A 17,321-nucleotide genomic window follows, 5' to 3' on the forward strand; every position below is an offset into this window, starting at 1 on the left:
CTAGTAATAGTTTAATAATTTTTAGACCTTAGTTGATTAATGAATTTTGAATTTGACACAAGGGAAACTAATTTGATAGTATTGAGAATAAAATGATACAGTGGTATCTTTACCTTCTTTAAATCAGAGGTAGAGGTGTAACAGAGAATTGTGATATTTTGAATTCTTAAATTTCTGTTGAATGGATTTTTGTTAAGCACAAGATATTTATAATGATATGTTTGACTCATACTGGTAACATTTTTTTATCCTCAAAACAAAATTCTATTATAAATAGTATAAATGTATAATATTTTTTGTACTTGTCTATGTGGTAATATATGGCTGTGGAAAAAAATGGTATGAATGTAGCCAATTTTCTGAGCTGGATGATTAAAAAAAAATATTCTCAGACCTGGACTCACCATGAGGCATGTGCTTTTTATCAGAGAAAAGTTGAGCTAATCAGTGGGAAAGGAATTTGTAGATGCAAGTGTTGCTCCTTTTTCTTTTTTTTCTTTTTTTTTTTTTTACCTTGGTCAGAAGATGCCTCATGGTGAGTCCAGGTCAGTCCTGAGCTCGGAACTCCCATTCAGGGGTGGCTTGACTGCTTTGATTCAATGTGGGTCTCCAAAGACAGATGATGGACATGAACCACACTGCTTTGTCACTCCAAATCAAGCCTGCTTGGCTTGCAGGTGAGACAGGATGCTTGAAGTGGGGTCAAGTGACTACCCAAAAACTTATGTTATTTTTCCATTTTTTCAATTTCCTCATAGTACACTTAAAGTAAAATAGCACTTTCTTAAGCAGATTTATGAATACTTTTATGATGATTTTCCTCCTTTTTGAGGATATAAATTTATGCATAAAACTACTCATCTTTTTCCTATTATGCAGAGCCTGAATGTGTGATGTGAGGTTGGCAAAGTCAAAGTAAAAATAAGGTTAGAAATAAAATCAAGTCTCAATAGTTAAACACATGAATGTTGAAGATTGAAGAATGCCTTTGTGAATGTGGGGGTGGTGTGTATGTGTGTGAGAGAAAGAGAGAGACAGAGACAGAGACAGACAAACACTAAACCCTTAGGTGGAACAGTGGATAAAGGCTGGGCCTAAAGTCTAGGAGACTCAACTTAATGAATTTAGGAATGGCCTCGGGCACTTAATAGCGGTTTGACTCAATTTTCTCATCTGTAAAAAGAGCTGAAGCAGAAAATGGCAAGTCACTCCACTAACCTTGCCAACAAAACCCCAGATGGGGTCATGATGAATCAACAACAAACACAAATACACACAAAGACACACACACACACACACACACACACACACACACACACACACACATAAAGACAGAGACAGAGATAGAGACAGAGATACAGAATACAAGCCATTATATGAGTCAAAAAAGGGAGGGGGAGATCATGTGATTAAGGAACTAGAAAATGCAACCCCAAACTACATATCCTGGAAACTTGAGCCTAATTATCGGTGAAATAAGATGGATGTTCAATAAAAGAGATTCATCTAAAATAAAATAAAACATTTCTATCAAAAAACAAGCTGAGAGCAGATTATTTAAGTTGCAAATATCACAAACAATAGAACCACAAAACAGTAAATAAATAAAACTGCCAAGGTAAGCACAAGTAATGAAATAAATCAACCCATCTCTAGAGAGTATTAAAAGGAAAAAAAAAAAAACCCTAGAAGAAAAACATTAGAGGGATCATTAAGAACTTGCTATACTTAAAGGAATAAACATAAAAGCACAATTTAAGGAGACAAGTGATGATGAAGGTATAGATGTGAAATACCACGGACTAAAATTCAAAAAAAAATCTGATCCTTTCCTTTTAAACAGGGAATCAGTATATTATGTAAAACTAAATTTCAGAGTAGAAGAGTGCATAAAGGAAAGGGAAAGTGGAGGACAGAAGAGAATGTGTGATATAGCATAATGATTTTTTTTTTTTAAATCTTATCACTGTCTTGAACTCTTTGGAGTATATCCTTAGTAGTGGAATTTCTAGGTAAAAGAACATAAACTTCTAATGACTTTTGTCACAAATTTCAATGATTTTTTTCAAGAAGATTAGATTAGATCAAATTATTGTCTTGCTAACTGTGAATTAGTCCCTCTAATAGTACAGCTTTCTTTCAACAATAAAGTGATAATAAATCAATATCCAATTCATATTCATTGCTGTGATAATATGTATATAATCTAAATGAGCAGTTCTGATTTTTAAAAAAAGTCATCACATATTACCCAGCATTCTGGTGATGAAAGTACTTGGACTTAGCTAAGCTAAATTTCAATAAAGAATCATGATCAATTCCACAGATTATAGCCATAGATGAAATTTTCCTATCTTGATAGGCTGCACTGGAGCTCTCCTGAGATAGATTGACTCATTTTAGTAAAGTGTTGGAATAGGACTGTAGCTATGAAATGACACTTAGAAAATATTCCTTGGTTTTTAAGATACTTAAAAAATTGTTTTTTTGTTAATTTTTCCTTTTTCTTTAACTGACAATTACTTTTTAAACTTTCAGTAGTATTTTATTTTCCCAGATAAAGATACTTTCAACATTTGCTGATATTATTTTTTTCAATTAATGATCAGTTGAATCCCTGAGGTTCATTAAATAGATAATTTTATTATCTTGGTTCTTATTTGACCATGCTTATTTTCTTAAAACTTCTTTTTTTTTTTTTAATTTTAATTTTTTAATTTAATAGCCTTTTATTTACAGGTTATATGCATGGATAACTTTACAGCGTTAACAATTGCCAAACCTCTTGTTCCAATTTTTCACCTCTTACCCCCCCCGCCCCCTCCCCTAGATAGCAGGATGACCAGTAGATGTTAAATACATTAAAATATAAATTAGATACACAATAAGTATACATGACCAAAACATTATTTTGCTGTATAAAAAGAATCAGACTCTGAAATATTGTACAATTAGCTTGTGAAGGAAATCAAAAATGCAGGTGGGCATAAATATAGGGATTAGGAATTCAATGTAATGGTTTTTAGTTATCTCCCAAAGTTCTTTCTAGTTATCTCCCAAAGTTCTTTCTCTGGGCATAGTTGGTTCAGTTCATTACTGCTCCATTGGAAATGATTTGGTTGATCTCGTTGCTGAGGATGGCCAGGTCCATCAGAACTGGTCATCATATAGTATTGTTGTTGAAGTATATAATGATCTCCTGGTCCTGCTCATTTCACTCAGCATCAGTTCATGTAAGTCTCTCCAGGCCTTTCTGAAATCATTCTGTTGGTCATTTCTTACAGAACAGTAATATTCCATAATATTCATATACCACAATTTATTCAGCCATTCTCCAACTGATGGACATTCATTCAAAAGCTTCTTCTTTAAAAAAAATATTAATTATTACTACATATCGGTATTTCTAGAACTATATCAACTAAAAATCAACTAGAAATGGATATAAAATATACCTTTACTCCTTTTCTCACTGGAGTCATATTTATTATTTCTCCATTATGTATAATTCTTGGTACTGTTTTTTTATATAAATATTTTTACCATATTAAGGAAAAATTCATTTTTTCTTATTTTTAAAATACTTATAAAAATATGAAATGGGTATTATTCTTTTACTGCTTTTATTGATACAATAATATGGTTTTTGGTTATTTTTGTCATTTGTATTATATTTTGTATTTATAGTTCTTTAAATATTGACCTAGACAATTCTGAACTTCTGAAATAAATCCAACTTAATTATAGTATATAAGTTTTTAAAATATGTTGTTATACATTCTTTGCTGATATTTTATTTTTTGTCACTATTCATTAATGAAATTGGCCTGTATTTTCTTTCTCTGTTTTATCTTTTCATAGTTCAGATATCAATGTTATATTTGTATTGCAGAAGAATTTTGTTTGGATCTCTTCTATTTGTATTTTTTCCTTGAAAATAATTTATGTATCATTAGAATTTATTACTTTTTGAATATTTTGTAAATCACTTATACATCCATTTAACCTGGCTTTTTAAATTAGAAGTTCATCTCTAGTTGGGTTTTTTTTTTTTTAGCTTATTATTATTAGTTTATTTAATCAAGTTGTATTTAACGAGTTAATTTAATTGATTTATTTAAATTATCAATTTCTTCAGTATTATAGGTATTTTATATTTATAAATATTTCATTTTAATTTATTACTTTTTGGCATATGATTTGATAAAGCGGTTTCTAATAAATCCTTTATTTCTCCATTTATTATGACATCTTTTCATTAATATTGGTTATTTGATTTTCTTTTAAAATCTAGATTATATATTGACTAATCTTTTTTTATTTGTCCTTTTAAGGGAAAAATACTCTTAATTGCATTTATCAGTTCAGTATTTTAATTTCAAATTTTTTCATCTTTTTCATTTTCAGAATTTGTATTTTTATGTTATCTGAAAATTGCCTTTTTAAAAGTTTCTCATAAACTTCATTGAGCTATACTTTCTTTTCTTGATGAAACTGTTTTAGAAATATAAAATTTCCCTTAAGGATGACTGGCTGTATCTTAAAAATTTTAGTTATATTGTTTCAGTGTTGTAATTTTCTTTGAAAAACTTATTTATTGTTTTTATGGTTTGTACTTTGACTTACCAGTTTTTTCTTTAGGTTTTGCTTATTTAATTTCTAGCTGCATTTCATTCTTTTCTTCTAAGGTCCTTTATAATATAATTTTATTGCAATATGATCTATAAGAGTATTCTTAATATTTCTCCATTTCTACATTTTTATGAGATTTTTATGCCTAATGACAATTTTTTAAAAGTGATAGGTATGTATAAATATCTATGTTCATCTGTAAGAATAACAACTGATAGATAAGTATATTCCTTTTTATTCCCATTTAGTAATCACTGCAATTTATCTTATCTCCCTCAATTGAATTCTATTAAAAGTTCTAACTTGGAATGCTCAACCTGGATTCAGATCACAACTCTATTAATTACTTGTGTAATCTTCAACTAATGTCTTATTTCTTCAACTCTGGTGTTTCTTCTTTTCTTTTTCTCTAAAATGGAGCCTACCTATTAGGTATCTTTTAGCTCTAAATCTTATTCTTGTTTATATGCTGTGTAATGATACATTAAGGGATTTTCCTAACCATGACTTAATTTTTTTTAGAACCTAATGGTAAAAGAATTGGAGGCTCGTGTCCAACAGCTCACTGGAGAAGCTGAAAATAGCAATTCACAGTGGCAAAAATTAAGTCAGGAAAAAACTGAATTGGAAAAATGCTACCAGATGAAATGCTGTGAACTGCAAGAAATGAAAGCAAGGTAATAACTAATGTTCAAGATATATATGATTTAGCTATAAAGCAGTGATACTAACCTCCCAAAATATCCAGTCTGAACATTTTATACAGCATGCCTTGTACATTACAATATGTGTCATTTGTAATTCAGGGATTATTTAATTGATTTTAAAATTTTAAGTAATAGGAGTAGGTTTTTTTTTTTTTTTTAAAGAATGAAAATCCATTTCTAACATTCTGTTTTCATTGCTTTTAGGAACAACTCACTTCATAAAGAAAAGGATGATATTGCACAAGATTATGAACAAAGTATAAAACTATTACAAGCCAGGTGTGATTCAAATATCCAGCTTATGAAAGAAGAATATGCTGTGTCTTCTGCTAAGGTATTATATATTCTTATGAAGGCAACTTCAGAAAAATAAGGAACACTTAATGTTTGTATTCACATTCACATTCAACAAAATTACCGAACTTGTTCTAAATAAGAAATTGCAAAATCATAGAATGACACATTGTTTTCTTTTCAGAATAGCTATCTCTTAAATTCATTTTTGAAACAACTAAAATTGAAAAAAAAAACCACTTTGTTAGCTTATTAAATTCATTTTTAGCACAAGTTAATATTTCTTGTATCAGCTATATTATTATATATAGCATAACAGTATTATAGGATGGATATTGAACTTTAAAATTTGGTTTGAATCTAAACTCTGCTGTACATTGACTCTAGGCCTTAATTTCCTTATATATTAATTGAAGGGACTTGATTAGATAATCTTTAAGATTTCTTCTAGTTTTGACACCCTGGAATTTTGTGATTTTTGTGATTTCTTCCTGGTAACATGTTGGCTAACTTTTCCTTTAATTTAAAAGAATTAATATAATATCTAACTTTTCCACTTTGAATATTGATAGAATACAACTCATTAAATGACTATATTGTATTAGATATGCATTTAATTCTGTTCATATCAGTGAACATTTATTAGTACTCTAATGCTTGTTTTAGATCTACTTTTTTTTTTTTCTTGAGGCAATTGGGGTTAAGTGACTTATCCAAGGTCCACAGCCAGGGAAGTATTAAGCGACAGAAGTCACATTTGAAGTCAGGTCCTCCTGACTTAAGGTTTGGTGCTCTATCCACTGCACCACCTAACTGTCCCTTAGATATACTTCTATGGAGGATATTTAGAATATAGATGAATAGAACAGAATGTCTTCTCTTAAGGAGTTAATAATTTAGAGAATATAGAAAACAAAATCAGAATTCTTCAAAATACCTTGTAATTACAAAAATTATTATTTTTCAGAAATAACCCTCTGACCAAAGTAGTTGTTTCTGTAACTTGCTTTTTAAAAAGTCTGGATCTGTAATTTCATCTGTTTGGAACTCCTTGTGGGAAAATGCTTTTTACAAATTGAAATCAGAGATTCCTCTGTAATCCTCTATAGCCTTAGGAGTTACCTGGGCACTGGTAAGAGGACTTGCTCAAGTTCTTATGACTAGTACATGCCAGAGGAAGCTTGAACCTTTGTCTACCTGACTCTAAGAAAAGGCCTCTATTAGTTTATTGATCTTCAGTTCACAAAGAAACTTATGTTTATATTTTTAGCAATATTAAATAATTATTTTGTTAATCGAGACTTTTTGATGTTTGATTTCAAAGTCAATATTTTGAAAAATTTTTGTTAAGTCTATGGATGGTTTTTTTTTTATAATTTTATTGTCATAGTTTTAAGTCATGTGTAAAATTTGATTTATATTTTAAAGAATGAGTAGTTGTATTTTCTGTGACAAATTATATTTCTTATAATAAAATGCTTTTGTTTTGGAAACATTTTCTTCTGGATATAACTTTTGGAAATAACAGTCAAGCTGTGTCCTCCATCACTAAATATTGGAGCTGCAACAAGATCATTATAGTTGTTTTGTTATTCAATCTCTGATAGGCATCTGAAATGACTGAGAAGTTGGAAAATAATATATGTCAATTAAAACAACAGCTACAAAAATTGGAACATCAAAGACAGCAACAACTAAGGGTAAGCCTTGAATTTTTTCATTCAGTAGAAAAATGATAAAATGTCTTTTTCCTTTTCTTAATTTATGTATACAGATGTATATAAACCCAATTTTTTTGATTTCTTACAAATGACAATAGACAGTTGATAAAATAAAGAATTTGCTTAGTGTTTTCATTAAATATATAAAAAAAACCCATTTTTTTCTTTTTGCATAATACACAAAGTACATTTTGGAACACAGAATTGAATTTAAAATAATTTTATTTTGAAATATTGGTTGCTGTTTTTAATGAACCTCTGGTTTAAGACTAATGCCAGAGAAACTGAGCAAGACAGAGATTAGAGAGCAATTTAATAGTTTATTAAATGGAGAGATATACTGAGACCAAATGGATACATGGTTGATCCCAGGGCTGGACGAGACTATCATCTCAAAGAGTCCAGCACTAAGTATCAGACAGCAAGATTTTTTATAGGATAATAAGAACAATGACATAATGGGGGAAGTACCTGGATGGGGATAACCTAATGGGGGGAGGGACCTAGGATGACATAATGGGAGCTATTGGAGAGGCTCCTGATATTCTAATGATGTCTAAAATGGATAAAAATCTTTATCCCATTAAACATTAAGAGGGACTATGTATAGCCTATAGTCTAAGATAGAAGACCTTTATCCTATCAAACATTAAGAGGGAATGGTTATAACCTGAGGCAGAGTAACAAAATCAAACATTAAGAGGAAAATGTTATAACCTGAGGCAGATAGGACAATGGGGAAACAATAAAATGCATAGAAGGAGCTGATTTGCATTGATAGAAATTCCTTTGCTAAGAGTTCCCTATACCTAATACTAGCAGAACATAACCTCAGATACATGCAACTTAAGTGAAAGCTTGAGTATGGGCTACTGATAAGTTGAAGAAGTTTTAATACTCTGAAGCTACTAAGAGCTTAATTGCTGACTCAAGCCAGCTTAACTTTTTACTTGTTATTTGAAAATTGAGTTAATAGAACTATTTTCATAAAAATGCAAGATTGACAAAGCATTTTTAAATGCTTTTAAATGTGTAAGGTACTGTATTAAGTAGTAGGAATGCAAATGCAAGCAAGCTAGACAATCTCTGCCTTACAAAACTTTTATTTTAATGGTTCAAAGTAACATATAAAGAGAAATGGAGCTGGAAGGATGGAGAGGGCATAAAGGAACTATTTTAATACAGTGACATGATTTGGAGACGACCAGGAAGAGAGGCGGAGGCCTCTATTTGATCAAAAGTATGGGTCAAGTTCAAGGTCATATCAGGGCTGGATTCAGAGTTTCTAGTGAGTAAGAGGAAAAATATCCAGAGATTAGGTAGCATGATTTAGAGATAGAAAAAAAAATTTATTTACAGTAGGTAGATTTCGCATGTTAAATTATTTTTATTGAAACCTAAGGAACAATATTTGTATTACAAAAGCAAACTTTTATCTTTTACAGGAGCAAGAAAATGAATTCCAGCAGGAAAAATTTCAACTAGATCTCAATTATGAAAAAAAGGTAATTTTTTGAATATCAAAGTATAAACTATTTAATATATCATATAAGATACAATTCAAAGCAGAAAAATAATTACAGAAACAAATCTACTAAACTATTTTAACTTCAGAGATGTCAAACTTGCCATCTTTCCCTCATTGGCTTACAATAAGTGCAGCTTGAACTAGATTAAATGTGATTGGGAAATACTTAACAAATAAAAATTCATGCAAAAAATTTAATTTGTGATTTTTTTAAGGAAATATGCAAGATGCTAGGATCCATTTTTATTTAAGTTTGAAACTACTATTCTAGATCATAGGGAAAAGAGAAGGAAATAAGTATTTATTAAGCATTTTTTGATGGGCCAGGCATGGTGCTAAGTGTTTTACAAATATCAAGTCATTTGATCCTTACAACAACCATGGAATGTAGATACTCTTTTTCTTTCCAATTTATATTTGAGACAGATGAAAAATGATCAAGATCACATAGCTAATAAGCATCTGAGACCACATTTGAACTTAAATCTTCTTGACTCCAGATCCAGTGCTCCATCCACAGATGTTAAAAAACAATTTGTCTCTAACAATTAGTGTTTACAGGGTATTTAGTAGATAGGTTACACTCCAGTAAGAAAGACCTGAGTTCAAGATCTGAGTTCCTGCATTAGTCTGTGTGAATCTGGGCAAATCTTAAACATGTCACTTAAACCATGTCTGAGTTTCCTTATTTAGACAGTGAGGATAATTGGTACACCAAGGGTGTTGTAATAGTAAATCATTTTATAAACCTAAAAGTACTATGTAAATATTAGATATTTGTTATCAGCATTATTGTTACTACTTTTCTGTATTTAAAAAGCATTTTGAAATTGATTTCTAAACAAACTCTTAAAAAGATTTTAATCCTCAATATTCTGAGGACATTTAAACAAGAGAACTTTTAATTCTAATAATTAAATTTAATTTAATTAACACATTTAATCAAGTAAGTGTTATTTTAAATTTATATAATTTATATAAGAGGAGTTAAATATTCCAAGTTATAATAATGCCAATCTCTAAATAATTCAATACTTGAAAGGCATCTTGTAGTTTTTATTGAAGTAAATGTGTAGGAAAAGCTTTAGTATTTATCAGAAAGCTATATGATCAAAAAGAATTTTCCAGAAAACTAATACATAATTTGCAAATTATATAGTATTTGTAAATGTCTATTAGTATTATTCCCATCCCAAATTTTTATTATTCGTTTCTTTTTAGCATTATTTTTTTTAAGTTCCATAGTTTCTTTTCCTTTCTGTGTCTCTCCCAAACACTGAGGTTGCAAGCAATATGATAGCAGTTATATCAGTGAAATCATGCAAAATATATTTCCAAATTAACTGTATCACATAAAAAAGAAAGAAAAATGAAATAGGAAAAATATATTTCAGTTCTCTCAAAAGTTCATCAGCTCTCTCTCTGGTATATGAGAGCATTTTTCATCATGAGTCTCTTAGAATTTTCTTAGATCATCACACATTCTTGCTGTTATTGTATTCAATGTATTCCTGGTTCTGCTTGTTTCATTCATTTTCAGTTCATGTAAATCTTTCCAGGCCTTCCTAAAATCAGCTTGTTCATCATTTTTTATAGAACAATAATATTCCATTGTCTTCACGTATCACAATTTGTTCAGCCAATCCCCAACCGATTGGGGACTAGTAGGTCTGGCTCAATATCAAGAAAACCATTACCATAATTGACCATAAAAATAACAAAACCAACAGAAATCATATGATAATCTCAATAGATGCAGAAAAAACTTTTGATAAAATATAGCACCCATTTCTATTAAAAACACTAGAGAGTATAGGGAAAAAGGATGCTTTCCTTAAAATAATAAGCAGTATCTATCTAAAACCAACAGCAAGTATTATTGGTAATGTAGAGAAGCTGGACAGATTCCTAAGAATGAAATAAGGATGCCCATTATCACCACTGTTATTCAACATCATACTAGAAATGCTGGCTTTAGCAATAAAAAAAGAAAAAGAATTTAAAGGCAGTCTTTTCCTTCCCCGAGCTGCTGCCTGCAAGTGTGGTGGGGCTGGTGCAGGTGTCAGGACGGTCCCTCAACACCATCGCCCCGTGGGGACCGCAATGCTGCAAAACCAAAAAACGCCACATGTGAATGAAACACCACTGTTAATTGTGGTTACCTGTGGTTAAATTTTAAATTGCATTCACCATGGGGCAGCAAATTTTTGATCAGACACAAATAGTTATAAACAACTTGCCTGAAAAAGTAACTAAACACATCTCTCTGTTTCGAGAAAGTGGTTCTCTTACCTATAAGGAATTTCTGGGAAGAAAACTGAATGATGTAATTGCAAAAGTGGCTGCTGGCCAAGAAAAGCACCTTCTCTTTGAGGTATAGCCAGGATCAGATTCCTCTGCTTTAGGAAAGTGCTTATATGAGTGGTGTGTACCAAGATTAACAAGAGCAGTAGAATTGTAGAAACTTCAAGAATCATGAATTTATGTCAGTTTATCCAACTTTATAAAGATATCATAAGCCAAGCAGTAGGAGTCCTGGCAACAAGACCCCACTACTTCTGAATCAACTGCTGAAAGCTTGTCATCTATGTCTTCCTGTCAAGCCAACATTTGAATGGGAAGAATGAAGCAGCAAACTGATGAGGAGGAATGTTGTGTTTGCATGGATGGATGAGCCAACCTCATTCTACCCTGTGCCTACAGCTTTTGTCAGAAGTGCATTGATAAATGGAGTGATCACCACAAGAACTATCCTATCTGCCGCTTACAGATGAGTGGGGCAATGATTCTTGGGTTGTGTCTGATGCACCTACAGAAGATGACTAACTATATACTTAACATGGCTGATGAGGCCGGCCAGCCTTACATGCCTTGAAATTGGGGTCTTTTGGATGTTCCAAATCATGATTGATCAGAGAAATGCAAATTAAGACAACTCTGAGATACCACTACACACCTGTCAGATTGGCTAAGATGACAGGAAAAGATAATGACGAATGTTGGAGGGGATGTGGGAAAACTGGGACACTAATGCATTGTTGGTGGAGTTGTGAACGGATCCAACCATTCTGGAGAGCAGTTTGCAACTATGCTATATCCCAAAGAGATCTTAAAGAACGGAAAGGGACCTGTATGTGCCAAAATGTTTGTGGCAGCCCTCTTTGTAGTGGCTAGAAACTGGAAATTGAATGGATGTCCACCAATTGGAGAATGGCTGAGAAAATTGTGGTATATGAATGTTATGGAATATTATTGTTCTGTAAGAAATGACCAGCAGGATGAATGGAGAGGCTTGGAGAGACTTACATGAACTGATGCTAATTGAACTGAGCAGAACCAGGATATCATTATACACAGTAACAACAATACTATATGAGGATCAATTCTGATGAAAGTGACTCTCTTCAACAATGAGAGAATCCAAACCAGTTCCAGTTGATCAGTAATGAACAGAACCAGCTACACCCAGAGAAAGAATGCTGGGAAATGAGTATGGACCACAACATAGCATTCTAACTCTTTGTTATTGTTTGCTTTCATTTTTGTTTTTCCTTCTCAGGTTATTTTTATTTTCTTTCTAAATCTGATTTTTCTGGTACAGAAATAAGTGTATAAATATGTATACATATATTATATTTAAAATATACTTTAACATATTTAACATGTATGGGACTAGCTGCCATCTAGGGGAGGGGGTGGAGGGAAGAAGGGGAAAAGTTGAAACAGAAGTTTTTGCAAGGGTCAATGTTCAAAAATTACCCATGCATATGTTTTATATATAAAAATGTAAAAAAAAAAAGAAATTGAGGACTTTTGGTCATTTGGATTGTAAATCCCATTTGGATGGAGTAAAGAATATACGGGCATCAATGTCATGAGCACATGAAAATTGATTCCTCCCTTCACCCCACCTCTATTTTTGCCACTCTTTCCCTCAATTTATTCCATCCCTTTTGATAAATTTCATAAATCTTTGTTTTGTTTTAATCTAAATTACTGTTTTAAATCTTGTACATGAGCCAGTCCTAACATTGGTAAAAATCCCAGTCGGTTCATGGTGTTCTTTGAGAATGCTGTGGGCTGCTAGTTAGAGAAGCATCATTTTGAGAAACTTCTGAAACACTGGTTTTAGGTAGGCACGGTAAGTTTTGATCAATCCTGAGTACTTAGTGATCATAGCTTTTTGACACACAAACTCACTTTAAAACAACTGAAAATAGAAAATAAATCCAAGTGTTCATTATTACTAAGTTAGGTGTTTTACTGGAATTTAAAGGGTTGGTGTTGCCCTCTGCTGGTTAATAGTGACTCCATTAATGATCTCTGCCTGAATTAACCACAGATGCTTCCTGATCAAGCAGTTTGTGATTTAGAGATAATAGATGACGAGACCTATGTATTGCAAAGCGAGTAAGAAATCTAGAACTTCTGAAATTATTTTTGCCAACAAATATTTGGGGGGAAACTTGCTGTGGGCTGCTTGACGGTTTCTAATACTTTTTGTGCAAAGTCCTAGGGTTTGATAAGCACAGTTTTCTTAATAGAAAGGCTCTAAATTCTTATACTTTCAAACTCTACATACTGGAAACAAATCTCTACTAAATGATAAATTACTCACTATTGACCATGGTGCTTTTTCATTTCATGATTTGATATCATCCTGAGATTTCAGAATGCTCATACTTGGGAAGTTAAAAGGACAAGAAACCTGCCCTTTTCATATAAGTGTAGGATCTTCCTGAAACAGGATCGAAGTTTAGACTGGTTAGCTAAATAAATATTCAACAACATAGGAGTAAGAATTCAGTTAGAGGCAGTGTTCTAATAGCATTTCGACCTTCTTTGTGAAAGAGGAAATGTTTACAGAGAAAGCGTTTGGTTTGTCTTGAGTCTTAATATTTAGCTCTCATGAAGATTTTCTTTAAAAGTCAATATATTCAACCTTACAAGGAAACCATTTTGACTTCTAGATGAAGATGCAAACATACAGTACTGTAAGCACTGGGGCAAATGGTTTATGTTGCTATTTCAGGGAGTGGTTGAAGGATTATGTGTGTAAATAGAAGATTTTTCCTTTTTTTTTTTTTTAAAGCAAGTGTGCAAATAAAATTAATGATTCATTCATAGAAAAAAAAAACAAAAAAAACTTGTTCCTTTCTTATTAGTATTATTCTCCCTTCAGATGTCTGAGATCTAAGGAGTGGAGACTTACGCAGATTTTGCCCCTTTTCAGATTTGTGGCTAAATTATTAACTAATGGATGTTTGTGGGCTGAGTGTCTTAGGGCCAAATCTGGACTTGTTTTCAGAATTTGATTTGTAGGGGAAGTCTTTGTAAGCCTAATTCAAGCTACTTTTTAATATAGTCACATATACATTATATGTATATTATTATTATATATACATTATATATATTACATATATATATGTGCATACCTATATACAATATATACATTATATACTATACATTATATATGTATATATAATAATTTGGCCTTGCTTAAAAAATAGAATTGCCAAGAAAGCCAAACCCAGTTTTAAAATGAACCATGGGAAACACCTTTGGCAGTGGTGCTTGAATATTATTTGTATTTCGTTGGCACCCACTGAGTGTGTCTGGAAATGAGTGCCTGGTTTAAAAAATCATATTCTTAAGCTGGCTCTGATTCCAGGACACATCTTCAAACATACTTTATCGAATTGTGAAATGCCTTCTTTCCTCATTCCCGTTGTCTTGTAATTCCAGGAAAGGTCAGAAAATTTATGTTTAGAATATGTGAAAGGGGCTACATTTTTTAAAATAACTTTTTATTGACAGAACCCATTCCAGGGTAATTTTTTACAACATTATCCCTTGCACTCACTTCTGTTCCAATTTTTCCCCTCCCTCCCTCCACCCCCTCCCCCATATGGCAAGCAGTCCTATACATGTTAAATAGATTACAGTATATCCTAGATACAATATATGTGTGCAGAATAACCCAGGAAGAAAAACAAAAATGCAAACAGTTTACATTCGTTTTTCAGTGTTCTTTCTTTGGGTGTAGCTGCTTCTGTCCATCCTTGATCAATTGAAACTGAGTTAGATCTTTTCTTTGTCGAAGAAATCCACTTCCATCAGAATTCATCCTCATACAGTATCGTTGTTGAGGTATATAATGATCTCCTGCTTCTGCTCATTTCACTTAGCAAGGGGCTATATTTGTGGGGGTGAGGGTAATAATGAGAGCTGTGGCCATAGAACTTGCAAGCCCTACTCTCCAGCTCCCTTAAATAAAATTCCCTGTGTCTTAGTAGGCAGTAACTGTAGATGATGTTGTTTTCAAAGCACTTTCTGTACATTATCTCATTGAAACCTCAAAATAGCCTCCTGCAAGATAGCTCCTGTAGTTATAACCCCCATTTTACTGACAGTTTCATTGAGTTTCAGAGAGGGGAAATAATTTGCACAGTCACATAGCTAGTGTCTAAGGCAGGAGTTCAATTAAGGTCTTCCTGAGTCCATATGCAGGTCTCTCTCCCCAGTTGTATACTAACAGCCTTCCCACTCAGCAGAAGAATTTTCTTGGGCCAACTTTCACTGTGCCATTTCAGCCGACTGGCCTTATAACATTTCCTTCCACTTATCTTTTCTCTTTCAGGGAGTTAATGATCAGCCATGAGCACTGAGAAAATCTGATATTAGTAAAACCTCTCCTGTTTTGCAAACTGTCCTCCATCCCAAACATTGACTGCTATGCAGGATCATCACGGAGTTTCATTAACCTCATCAAAATAAATGGGAAACTAACAACCCCATTTCTTTGCCGATTCTATCAAGCTTTGCAATTTTCCTCAGCCTGTGAATGAAATGTAGTTTTTACTGTAGGATGAACTGATTCCCAAAATTGTAATTTTGCTTAAAGGTGAAAGTGTTTTTTTAATCCTATACTTTTAAATCTTATGTAATTAGAAAGTACTAAAATGCACTTCCTGTGCCAGGAAGGAGGAACTGGTGTAACTTGTGCCTTCCAGAGCTGGTGGTAATCTCTCCTGCCCTGACTCTAAGGAACTGGATTTATTTATTTGTTAATTGACAAAATGTTAACACTTAGTTGATTTACAAAATGTCCTTTCTTAAATGCACTAAAAGGGTTCCATACTCTACTGATAGGCTATTCCCTTAACTATTCCATTTTCATGTGCTAGGACAAGTTTGCATTTGAGCTGCTTGCTTGATCTACATTTAGGAGCAAATAGAGAAGCTGTTTAAAATAACAATGCTTCATTATTAAAATTACTATTTCTTAAACTTTCCAAAAGGAAAGTCATGCCTGTGTTTGCAGTTAGAGGCTTTAGGGACTATTAAATACTCCAGTCAGTATTATTAGATCAGATTGATAAATTGTGCAGTAAACTGTGGGGGGAGAGGAGGAAAAGATAGCTATTGACAATTTTTTCTTCTTACAATTGTGTGATTTACTATTGTTATATATTGTAATTGGTTGGATCTGTGGACTAACTATAAATTATTTTCCTTAAGGGGGAAAAAAGAATTTAAAATAATTAAAATAGGCAATGAGGAAATAAAACTAATACTCTTTGCAGATGATATGAGGACATAATTAGACAATCCTAGAAAATCACCCAGAAACCTACAGGAAGCAATTCACATCTTTTGCAAAATTGTAGCATATAAAATAAACCCACACAAATCCTCAGCATTTCTGTATATTACTGACAGAGCCTACCAGCAAGAGATAGAAAGAGAAATTTTATTTAAAATTATTGTAGAAAAAATAAAATATTAGGGTTGCAGGCCAAGACAGATCCAAGAACTACATGAACACAATTACAAAACAGTTCTCACACAAATAACGTCAGATCTAAACAACTGGAAAAATACCAATTGCTCAGGGATAGGTTGAGCTAATATAGTGAAAAAACCAATTCTGCCTAAATTGATCTATTTGTTCAGTGCTGTACCAATCAAACTGCCAAAAAATTACTTCATAGTAATTTTTTATGGTTAAATAATAATAATAATTATTATTGCTGATGTTTACTTTTTTCCTTTTTTTTTTTTTAATGTAAAAGTTGGGCTTTGAGGTGCATTGTCCCAAGCTTCAGGCTTTTTTGTTTTACTGTTTTCAGAATTATTTTGGGGGTGAGTGGGCACTTCTCTGTGTTATAATTGTGACCCAGAACTTCTTTTGGACAAAAGAATTGCCAAATCAATACCAATGCTAATAAAGACTTCTGTAATCTCTTTCCTAAACTATTGTCAGGCTGCTTACTTCTTCTGAACTGAGAGCTCCCAAATTGGCTTTTCCACTAACATGGTTGCTTCTAAGACCAGGGTTATGCATTTTGGGCTAATTTAACCCAGATGTCCTTTGACTTCTTTCAGTTGTCTTATTATGACCTCTTCTTGGCTCTATGCCCCAAATTTTATTTAAAG

General features: G+C 32.3%; 1 protein-coding gene and 1 pseudogene across 13 annotated transcripts in view; both read left to right on the plus strand.

Moving 5' to 3' along the window:
- Positions 1 to 17,321, plus strand: part of CEP112 (centrosomal protein 112) — a 605,978-nt gene that overhangs the window by 162,572 nt on the left and 426,085 nt on the right. For all 13 annotated transcript variants that reach the window (XR_004233797.1, XM_031965673.1, XM_031965672.1 and 10 more), the window contains 4 exons: positions 5,155 to 5,309; positions 5,544 to 5,673; positions 7,241 to 7,333; positions 8,800 to 8,859. Coding sequence is in view for 12 of the 13 variants with exons in the window: in XM_031965673.1 (XP_031821533.1) it covers positions 5,155 to 5,309; positions 5,544 to 5,673; positions 7,241 to 7,333; positions 8,800 to 8,859 (438 nt within the window). In the remaining variant the exon portion in view is untranslated. The remainder of the gene's footprint in view (positions 1 to 5,154; positions 5,310 to 5,543; positions 5,674 to 7,240; positions 7,334 to 8,799; positions 8,860 to 17,321) is intronic.
- Positions 10,746 to 11,823, plus strand: LOC105750596 (annotated as a pseudogene).

Source organism: Sarcophilus harrisii, chromosome 4, assembly GCF_902635505.1.
Source record: "Sarcophilus harrisii chromosome 4, mSarHar1.11, whole genome shotgun sequence".
Taxonomy (NCBI): Eukaryota; Metazoa; Chordata; class Mammalia; order Dasyuromorphia; family Dasyuridae; genus Sarcophilus; species Sarcophilus harrisii.